The sequence below is a fragment of the Pterocles gutturalis genome, unplaced genomic scaffold (genome assembly GCF_000699245.1).
Source record: "Pterocles gutturalis isolate BGI_N339 unplaced genomic scaffold, ASM69924v1 scaffold7390, whole genome shotgun sequence".
Taxonomy (NCBI): Eukaryota; Metazoa; Chordata; class Aves; order Pterocliformes; family Pteroclidae; genus Pterocles; species Pterocles gutturalis.
The window spans coordinates 32,201-43,134 of record NW_010145724.1 but is presented as its reverse complement, the minus strand read 5'-3'; the positions used below and the strand labels follow the sequence as shown (position 1 = coordinate 43,134).

The 10,934-nt window shown below is 47.5% G+C and overlaps 1 protein-coding gene across 1 annotated transcript in view; it reads right to left on the bottom strand.

Annotated features, from left to right (window-relative positions):
* LOC104470514 (arf-GAP with dual PH domain-containing protein 1-like) overlaps positions 1 to 10,934 on the bottom strand; it is a gene marked incomplete at its 3' end in the record, with an annotated part of 36,522 nt that overhangs the window by 1,975 nt on the left and 23,613 nt on the right. Inside the window, 1 exon segment of the mRNA XM_010085469.1 lies at positions 205 to 317. Within this exon segment, the coding sequence (XP_010083771.1) occupies positions 205 to 317 (113 nt within the window).

Genomic DNA, 10,934 nt, shown 5'->3' with positions numbered 1-10,934 from the left:
AGGAATGTGTAAAATGGCCAGTGAGGGTGTCTCACCGTGACTGCGGTGGACCAAGAGCAAACCCTGCTAAAGAGAGCGGTGAGCTGTACCTGGCAACCTTGTCCTGCAGCGATTGGGGACTTATGATGGCCTAGGAATTACGGGTTCAAAGATGCTCTTACAGTTGTGATCCCCTATCTGCATACAGCAGCCCCAGGTACTCACATCATTTTTGTTGAAGTACTTCAGTGCACCTTCCCTCTCCGATAACACAAATTTTCGACTTAAGAATTGCCCGTTGTCGCGTCCTCTCTTCCACAGAAATCCTTCTCGGTACCCTGCAGTGGAAAGCAATTGCTGAGAACCAGGGATAAAACGCCGTGTTTAAAAAAAAAGTGACAGGGTAAAGGAAAGAAGAGCTTTGACTTCAAAATCAAGCAGACCAAACGAGTCGCTGGATTGCTCAAGACATGAATGAAACAGTTCTTCCCACTGACTTCAGGACACACTGGTTCAGAAGCCCCTGAGCCAGACTCGGCATCCCACCCCCCCGCCTCTTCTCTCTACCTGGACATCAGCCCCATGGGCAGATCTGTTGCTCGGGAAGAACACTATTCAAAATACATGTGATTTATTTAAAACTCAAAAGAGCCAGAAAGAGAAAAAAAAGAATCTAAAAATCTTAACTGATTGCTGATAGCTCCTCCTGCAGCCTGCAGCCCACAGTGCCCAACTTCTCTCACAATAAGTTTAATTGATGCCCTTCTTTTAAATGCTTCCAAACAAAGAAACCCCAAGAACTGGCCAACACAAGTTTTGTAAATATTAACAGAGCAGTTTGATGGTCATCTTCCATTTATTTAAGATATAATTATACAAAAGTCCCACTGACAAAGTGTTCCCTTTCTCTCTTAGTTTCACCCCTTTTCGATTTTCGTTACCGACTCTCAGGAGCAAAGATTTTAAAATTAAAATTATATGTTTTACAACAACTTTCAAATAAGTAGCTAAACTTCTTTTTTAATATGCCAAGTGGCATATTAAAACCTCTCCTTCACCTGCCTGCTACAAACCACTGGTGTGCAGAAATTCCTCACTCAACCCACCTTTCACTTGTCTATCCTGATACAAAATTGATTTAAACCTCAGATGAAAAGATGCAGAAAAGTCCCCAAACCAGCTCCTCAACAGTGGCTCCAAGGGTGAAAGTGATACAAAATATTTCCATGACATAAAAACCTAAAGCAAGGGAAAAAGCACACACACACACATACTTCTGTCTGGACTCTGTGTGCCAAATACTTTCTCCAGGTCCTCCAACAGACGTTACGGGATGCCAGGCAGAGCCATCCACGTCTGCCATGAATGAGCGGAATGGCAAAGCCGGTGCTGCTGCCAATGCTGGCCGCTAACCGCAGAGAGCATCACAAATCCCCCCGACGCACCCAACAACTGGCATGCAGGACTGCAATGGGCTGTGGGGTACCAACCCACTGCTCCCCACAGCCAGCCAGACCTGAGCCCACATCATTGCCAAGAGATGCACCTGGGACAGCCCAAACCCTCGGTTATCCCACGGCCACAGCCCACCGGTGCTGCCACCCCACTCTCCACCTAATCCTTCCACCTCTGAGCCCTCCCCATCCCTCCAGTGCAGGACAAGTGCTCCACCCCGCGCAGAGCATCGTCACCCACGTGCACCAGCCCAGTAACCCAGAGGACCCATACTGTCATCAGGGGAATGACAAGCCTGAAGCTCTTTCTCTGCTCCACCCATCCAGCTTGGGAGATTCTTCCCCAAAGCCAGGAGCAGAATTCGCTAATTCAGTCCATCAGTCCAACCTTATCCCAACTGTGGGCTTGCGACCTACTTTTTCCGACAACTAACCCCTTGAAGGGCACTTCCAGTGTCAGAAAGAGAAGAACCCACAGGGAGCGTGATTATCCAGAGTCTGAGCAGGGGAAAGCAGCCACCAAAGTCCAGACAAGGGCAGCTGCCAACCCAGGCGGATGCACTCGTATCACTGCCCTGGTAGGAATTAATGGCCAGGGAACCGAAGCTCCGACTGATTCAAAGTCAGATGCTGCTACCTGCCAGGCTCATGTCAGCAAAAACACTACATACCCTGTAGCAGGCTGTACACGGCAGAGCTGAACAGGAATCATGTCTCTCTGACAGGAGACAGACAGGCAGGAGGTGATGCCCAGCTGATGCATTTTTATAAAAAACAGGATTTGCTTAATGTGAGGCAGAGACACTGCCGGGGCTCTGACGGCTGGCGATTGCTGACCGCTCTCTTGAATGGCAAAACGTTCAGCAGCTTGCTCTCAAAGCGTGTGGTTTAGAAACCAAGCACAGGCAGTTTCTGAAGGGTGCCAAGCGAGTTGGAGCAACGGGAGAGTACTTCCAAAGCCATTTCTATTCACTCCACTAAACAGCAGAGACGGTTTTGCAGCCTCTCTGCCATCTCTCTGTGCCCAACGTTTGGGGAACAGCAACATCTCGTAGGGGGCTGGAGAGAGCTGGGTTTGGAGGAAAGGACATCAGCGTCAAAAGAGAGAGAAGAGAGACAATGTGCAGAGGACAGTGACATCTCCAAATGCAAACGTGGGGTGATGCAGAAGGAAAGCCCATCTTTTCCTTCAGAAACCCCCACCCGGGGTTTGCTCGGTTCAGCGGGGTGTTGGGCACACAGAGCTCAGCTCTCAGCAGCTCCACCTCGGAGCAGCTCAGCTCCACAAGTCCTGGCTGTGGGTTTCATCTATTCGTTCATCTTGAGTATTTCATTAGGAACATCTGAATGGTGAAGGATGCTGCAGGCACTCCTTGCTCAAGCTTTTCCCCTCTACAACACATTCTTTGTGATTTTTCTTAACACTTAAGGGATGAAGAATAAAATTACTCTGCGTTTCCCCAAAGAGGATCTCAAATAATTGCAAATCTGTAAAGCCCACCTAATCCTTACCCCTGGCACATGAGCATCGTAATGGTTATATACAAAGAGAGGGAAGCCCAGAGAGGTTTGGTGAGCTGCCCAGGAAAAGACTGTGAGCCAGTGTCAAACCCAGCTTTCCCTGCCCTCTTTCATAGGGACGTTTCATCATTTTGACCTTCTCTTTACAACCTTTTGTGGCAAAAGCACAGCATCCAAATTCCACTCCAAGGAAGAATTAAAAAAAAACCAACACAACACCAAGCGTTATCCCTTTCCGCAGTTCACATGCTGGCTCTTCCCAGACCCGTTGTCTCTGCAAGAGCTCCTGGCTGCTCTGACAAAGCCAGCTGCTAATTTGACTGTACTTTGGTTCAGATTTTCATAAATCCTATGCTTGCTTTTCTTCTTTTTCTTTCTTCCTTCTTCCCTCCAGGGCTGCATCCTCAGGAGCTGTTCCTCTGCTCTGCCCAAACCTGCTGCCTGCACCGCATCAACACAAACCACCACGAACTGGACTTGAACCCACCACGAACCCATCCAGGTTCCCCGGGCAAACAGCATGTCACCAAGATGTGTCCTCAGCGTCCTGATCTAAAGGACTGTGAAAACAGCCAGAAAACGTGTTGAGAAACAGAACTGCAGGAGAGTGAACAGGGAACAGATCTCGCACCGGAGGGCACTGCAGTCAGAGAACTAAACTGTCTCCTCTTCGTCTCTGTGGCTGCGGTGCCTTAGCAACAGCCTTGCTTTTAGAGGTATCTGGCCACAGTCAGATCTTCACGAGGGTTGTTCTGCTTCTGTTGAAGCCAAAAACCCGCTAGCCCTACACCACCTGCTGACTGCTGGTGTTGGACCACGCAGTGTCATGTCACCAACGCGTTCCTTCCTCTCCCAAGGCACAGAACGAGGGATGCGGCTGCCTGGCATCATCCGGCTGGATCACCAGCACCCAACCCGTAGAAAGGACAAGCTGGTGAAGACCTATGGGCACCCTTTAGAAATGTCACACTCGGGTTGCTGAACACCGCTGCTGTTCAAATGTCAAGATTTCTGCACCACTTCAGCCGCCTGCCAAGAAGGAGAACTAATCGCTGGCTTTTGTAGGCAGTTCTGGCACAGACCTGCAACACCGGCAAAAAAACCACCGAGACACCGTCTTTCCATCTGACTTCTGCCAGCAACTTGTTCAAGTTCCCCAGTTTTTAAGAAGAGGGATATTGCTACTTCCCCACCTCAGAAAGCCGCTACGGTGCTTAGTTAATGATGGGTTTTTGGTCTCTGAGAATGCTGGTTTATAGGAAGTACCCAAAATTACAATTTCAGTTTCAGCCTTTGTTCTCAGAGAAGAAAAAAACCCTCTTGCGAGGAAGACAAGCACATCCACTAGCTTGGAAAAAAAAAAAAAAAATCCATGCATAGACTTTGCTTTCTGTCATGCTATTATAAACTTGGAATTAAACTAAATCTGCTCTTTGGTTTCTTTGATGCTTTATTTTGCAATTTCACCGGGAAAGAGGCACCAGAACTGCTTGTTTCCATGACGTTTCTAGGGCAATGGTAAAACCAGGTCTGGTCCAAGGCTTTTAGGAGAAAGATGTCAGTGTATCCAAAACTGAGCATAGCAACAGAGCCAATACCATACCCGAGCCCAAGTGCATCACTGTGTTGTTTCTTGCTTTCTTGTCTCACTGCAAGACAAAGCATGGGAGGCTGAAATAGGAGAAAAAAAATACCTTGTGTGTGTAACCCAAGAGCAATGACATTTTCCTAGAGTTTGGGCAGGGCACCTCCACCTACAGATGTGGATTTTCTTTCCTCTAAGCAGTTAAAGTGCTCTGACCCCAATTCAGAGCTCTGGAGAAGATTCAAATACAACTTAAATACAACTACATCACTTTGCTGCTAAAATTGCAGGGTATATATCACCGCTTCTCCACATGTCAGAAGCTGAGTAGTCTGCTATATTAACATTGTAAGACGTTAATTAAACCAGAACAGCAGATAGGTACTTACTGGAGATGATGTGCACGCTTTTTCTGTGAGGTTAAGGAATGGCATAGTTATTTGGAGCAGCTGAGTGGTGAATCCCTGACATCCCGTATCCCCACTGACACCAATGTCACAACCTCCTTTTAAAACCAAGAGAAGGATATTTCTCCTGAAATAAACCACGCTGTCCATAGTCAGGGGGCTGGATGGAGAAGGCAGCGTATTCTAAGGTTTCCCAATGGACTGGACTTTGAATAGCATTGCAAAAAGAACCGTACACCTCTTGTTTGGCTGTGTCAGTGTAAATTGTTTGGTTTGATTGATGCAATTTGCAATATTTCCTCCTGTAGCATTCAGCCACCACCAAAGCAAGACATTTCAATGACTTCAATTTTAATTTTTTAAGCACTTGCATCCCAATAAAAAATATTTAAAAAGGGAATACTGAGTTTTCTCATGGAGTGACACCACCACTGTTTGTCTAGAGACAAACTCATCCCCCCCATATGTCAGGTATTCCCCCACAAGCCGTGTCAAAGTTGGTCAAACAACTTGGAGCTTGCAGTCAAGGCTGCAGCCGCTCCCCTGCTCCACTGCACAGCACCAGCCGCCTGCTTTCCCCCCGCCCATCTGCAGCTGTGCTGAGCAGCTTATAACTTCCCTGAAAATAATTCTCCAGTCATGTCCAGATAAATACACTTCCTGCTGGTTCCCTCTTGAGCAGTGCAGACACAGGCGTACGGGAAGTGTCAGCATCCACAGGAGCAGGAGGCAGAGGGGACCTGGGAGCCTTGCTGATGCGATGGGCATCCCGTCCCCAGGTGTTCTCCTGCACAGACCAGGTGAGGAGCCCCCAGGAGCTGCTACTGCTCAAGCACAGTTCAGAGCTTTGGAAATGAAAGCCTCAGTAAGGGACAAATGAGAATGCATTTAGTGATCCTGCAAACCAGTCTCTTTGCCCAGAAAGGCCACCTGGGAGGTAAGCTCTTGTGCACCTCATGTAAGGATGGGTGCCTGGCGTGTCTCATGTCACACTCTCTCGCAGGGGTGAGAAGGGACTGATCTCCCTTCATCCCCCTCTAAGCCAACACATCCTCACCACATCTCACCCAGCCAGGCAAAGGAGCCCAAGACCTCCCTCGTGCTGACACCAACACCAACCATTTTCTCATGTTTTTGAGAATTTCCCAGCTCTTAATCAATCAGTCCTCTCTTAATGAGCACTTAGCATGCAAATTACCTTTCCTAAAAGCCATTTTGCAGAGAAGGGTTTCCTGTTGCCATCCAGTCTGCCTCTGCTGCGTTCCAGGAGCTCATAAAACAATTATTGTCCTGCTGCATGGTAGCGCCTCAGCTATGGATGCAAGCAGCTGATTAGATTGATTGCTTCCACAATACCCAATTAACCCACTCACTCTGCAAATGATTGACTTAATCAAAGGCAATTAGTGCTTGAATGGCTACATCAGAGAGAAAGCCAGGATTTAGTAGATGATTGAGATAACACCTTACAGACATCTCCTTGGCCTTCTAAGGGAAAATATCATCAGTAATGCTCAGCTCAGAGCTGGAAGTAGCTGAAACCTGAGGTTGGTGGTTTTAGGTGGCACAGAAAACACAAGGGAGTAGGAACACGTACATTTCCCTTTACTGACAAAGGGAACAATGCCACATGCTACTTCTAAGGGGAACTTGAAAAGCATCAACGTTCCCCTTTTCCCCCTCCTTCTGCTCATGCAGGACTGGGAGCACCAACCATCTGAACAGACCTCAGCGACCAACTGTCATGAAATGGCAACTTTCGTCCGTGACAGCTCTAGACAGTCAGTCCCTGAGTGCTGGACATACGAGGTTTTCTCCCATTACCAATCCTCCAAGCAAAGTCAAATGTGTTTTGCAAAACCATCTTCAATATTGACGTGTTGCAAGGCATCTTCTCCCACAACGTAAAAAAGCTGCCCAAAAAGACCGGATTTGGAGGCAGTATTTCTGGCTCTGTAGAAATAAGGGTGTCAGTGTCCTCAGTGACTGTTTTTCCTCTACACAAATCACCCAAAATTGGCACATCCAAGACAAAGCCTCACCTTGGGAAGGTCAAGGAGAGGAACCCATGCCCCCTAAAACAGAAGACAGAGACAATTTTAGATCACGTGTAGGACAACTTCAAGGTTGAAGCCAAGCGTGGAAAACACACTCTCCAGATCACTGCAAAAATACATTGTCATCTTGCTCTATCTTGAGCAACAAAGCCTTTGAAATGGAAAAAGTCATTTGTTCAGCTACCCAGTTGCTGGGATCAATAAATGAACTGGTGCCAAATACATCATCTCTATGGAAAAAAACATGGGGCTGAGCTTAACAGCACATCGAAATCCTGAGGTTGAGGGAAAGAAGACAAAGTCTGTCCCTGTATGTAGGCACGTGGTATTTAAACGCAAGGTTGGTCTCTGGGTTTCCAGTCCCTTTTAATGTCATCATGAATACACTTGCATTGCTGGCTCACAGCTGAAAATCCAAATTGCTTCTAAGCAAAGCCCCAATAATAAAGCAGAAATCCATTAAGCCTGTGATGTTTGCCACTATTTAAATCTGATTAACATTGTACATGACACCGCTAAGCCTAACAGTCAGAAAACACTCCCATCAGGTCTGATGTCTCCCCATGTAATCCAGACCCCCCTTCTTTCACCGGGCTGTCAGCTGAAAGGAGCTATAATAAGAGATCATGTACCTAATCCAGCTTCCTAAACTGTTTTTAACTGGTTTCTTTAATCACATGTTACGATTCCCCACAGAGTAGCTCTCAGGTGTCAAAGACACTGATACAGCCATTCATACTCCCAGAAGGTATCTTAGATGGGATCACGTTGCCCCTCATGCCAACCGAGTGCAGCAGAAACGAGACACACGAGGTGCCTCCGCGGAGCGCAGGGAAGCTGTCAGCGGGATGAAAGGTGGGAAATCGAGGCAGCAGGAGGTGACAATCTCTGGGCAAGCGACCGTCAGAGAAAAAAACCCTCCTTTTAGTAGAGTGATTCTTGATCTCCCAGTGAGCACTCACCTCCCTGAAAATTCTGCGTGAGAACAAATACAAGGAGAAAATACCAATATATAAATCCCAAGCAAGCTGACCACTGCAGGCATATCAGGTTTGGTGTCCACTGTACAGAACACAGCTGCATCCTCCCTTTTATCAGTTTATCTTATAATTGACCATCGCCACAGTACAACTTCCATGGTAACTTAATCATTGAGCACCTGTTTACGTATTAAAGATAAGACAATAGTTGGCTGCTGCAGCGCAATTCGATTGTATCTTCTGGGAGATGTTAAAACCCCTTGCTGCAGAAAATGTTTTTACTGGAACTCTTGCGCTTGTGTTACTGAGAATTGAATGTGGAATCTAATTTTACTTGGAAATCAAATGCTTCCTCTTCGAGTGGCATCCCCACACGCCCACCTGAGAGCTGCTGGCTGCTCAGAGAAAAAAATCCAGTTACAGGTAAATAACCTTCAGGTTTTGATCTTTTGAAGCCAGTCTTTTATTATAAAAAGGCAGATGGAAGCTGAGAGGTTCCCAGTGCGATGCTCATCCCATTTACCGGCACTGAATGCACTCGAAGCCTGCTCTAGCTGGAAAGCTGGGCGAGAAAACATTTGAGGACAGGCACGCAGTACTAAGTCATCCTCACATCTGTACAGCAGTATGCTTCAGAAGCTGGATTTTGAGAGCCAAACCACTCCCAAACCAGAAACCAGGATCCTCCTTGGGCAAGACACAAACGCTCCAAGTAATCCTTGCTGCAGCCGTTGCGAGTTGCTCGCACAGAAGCTGCATGGGAAGATGTACCACAGCTTTCTCGCTCGGCACCTGGAGGAACCGCTGCCACCATCCCACGCCCCCCACCCCCTGCCCAACGCTGCCTGCACGTGGAGCTGGTCCTGCCTGGACCTCTGCAAGGTGAGGGAGAGCCCACCTACAGCCTCACCTGCAACCACAACGACTTTTATACAGAGAGCAAAGAGGTGAGACCCCAAAAGATGTGGGGCTGAGGAGGCTTTTCACCCTCAACATGCACTGCAGATGGACTGTGCCAACCTACAGGCCAAAGCAACTGCAAAGCACCGGGAACCACCTTTCATACAGACATCTTGTGGAGCCTCAAATCACAGCTACGGCATCAGGCTAAAATATCTGCTAAGCCCTGAATAGTTCTAGATGGGTTTCGTACCCACACCAATAAATAAAATCCCAGCCTGGGCAGCTGCTCATAGATCAACCATCAAGGATGAGGTGAATTTAATCCTCCAACAGAGCTTTACAGAAGTCAGCAGAGAAGTTCACCACTGACTTCAGACGGGTTTAGGACCCCCTCTCCAGGGCATCCCGGAATAAAGCGTTCCCCCCACACAGGCAGCATTGCCACACAACCGTAAATCACAGAAACCCATCCTCGCACGCACCTCACATTCCTCTTTGTTTGCTTTGAAGAGAAATCCAAATGGCTTCAAGCACATCTGCTGTGGTGTTAACAGCTCCTGATCCGTCTGTTATTGAGCACTCGACACATTTACAGTCACAGATATTGCTTTACGCAGAGAAAGGAGAATTTTTTAATTTAGGACTGGTTCCTCTGCTGGCTGCTGGTTTTACAGCTGCCCCAGAATCAGCTTGTACAAGATGCTCCAGCAGCTGTGCTGGAGGGAGGGGCATTTAGCAGCGCAGCCACAAGGACGTTTGCACACCTTGGTTTTTCTAAAACCATCACCCCCTGTCCTCTGGAGCAGTGTGATCCCACTTTCTGAACTCCTATAATTATATAAACCCAGGCTAAATTCTGTCCCAAGAAATCATTGACCAAAACTCCCATCCACTTTGCTACGCTATATTTTCTTCCAGCCTCTGCAATGCATGGAATTTCGAAATTCACTCCCTGGTGAGCAGCCTCCCCGTCTTTTAGTTATTTTGGGGACATGCTGTTTGTTACTGATGTGCCACATAACCATCTCCCTCAAGGGCTGCCCTGGTTATGAGAACGGACCTGGCTCATCAAGGTAGATGCTGTGCCTGCACCTCGACTGCAGCAATATTTTTAAACCCAGTCCTATTTAGTCAGCGAGGGAGGCACCTCCCAGTCCAATTTCACGGTAAGCATCCAAGAGGTGGGGTATGGACAGTTCTGCTGCTGCAGACTTCTCTGCTGCATCGGAGATTTCAAGGTGAAAACTCGGGCGAGCTCACTACAGGGGAAAGTGCAGATGGAGATGGTCTGGTGTCGGTCAGAAAGAAGCATCAGCAAATGCTCACCTTGCTCAGTCGAGGCTGATCTAAGGCTCAACTACATCTTTGGTAACCTCCAGAGAAAGACATGACCTCACTCTGGAAAAATGTTCTTTATCTGGTGAGAGACAGAAACTGCGCCGGTCTCCAATGCAAAATGGATCTTCCTTTAATAGTCATTTCATCAAGCTGGGAAGAGTTGCCACGAAATCAGCCTTTTCCATGTACTTTGTTATCGAATGGCTTCCTAGTCACTCCCTTCTCATCAGCAGAAGAAAGACACACCAGCCCTTTGGTCGTGTGTCACTACCCAGGGAACATGAACGTGCTCAGTACAAAAACACTGAGACACACCAGGAGATCCAGGACACCGACAACTACCTTCATAAACCATCAGAAATAGAAAGGGACGGTTGTCCTCTTCTTTCCTTAAATGTTTGTTATCAAAAACCTGGAGAACAAGCCTGATACTTCTCTCTAGCTCTCTCCAATTAGTACAGATCCATTTATTGACTGCAAAAACCCAAGGTCACAGGAACAGGCAGCCTGAGCAACATCAAAATACCGTATTTCATGTTGGTTGACCTCAAATAGGGAAAGCTCAAGGACAGGAGTGACTCATGTTAGTTCTCCTTGGGGTGTTTCACACACTTATTGATCTTACAGCCTATACTCACGGGGTGGACTGACTCTTCCAGGGAGCATCCAGAGCACATCCCACAACACCGGCAGCACATTCAGCCGCCAAG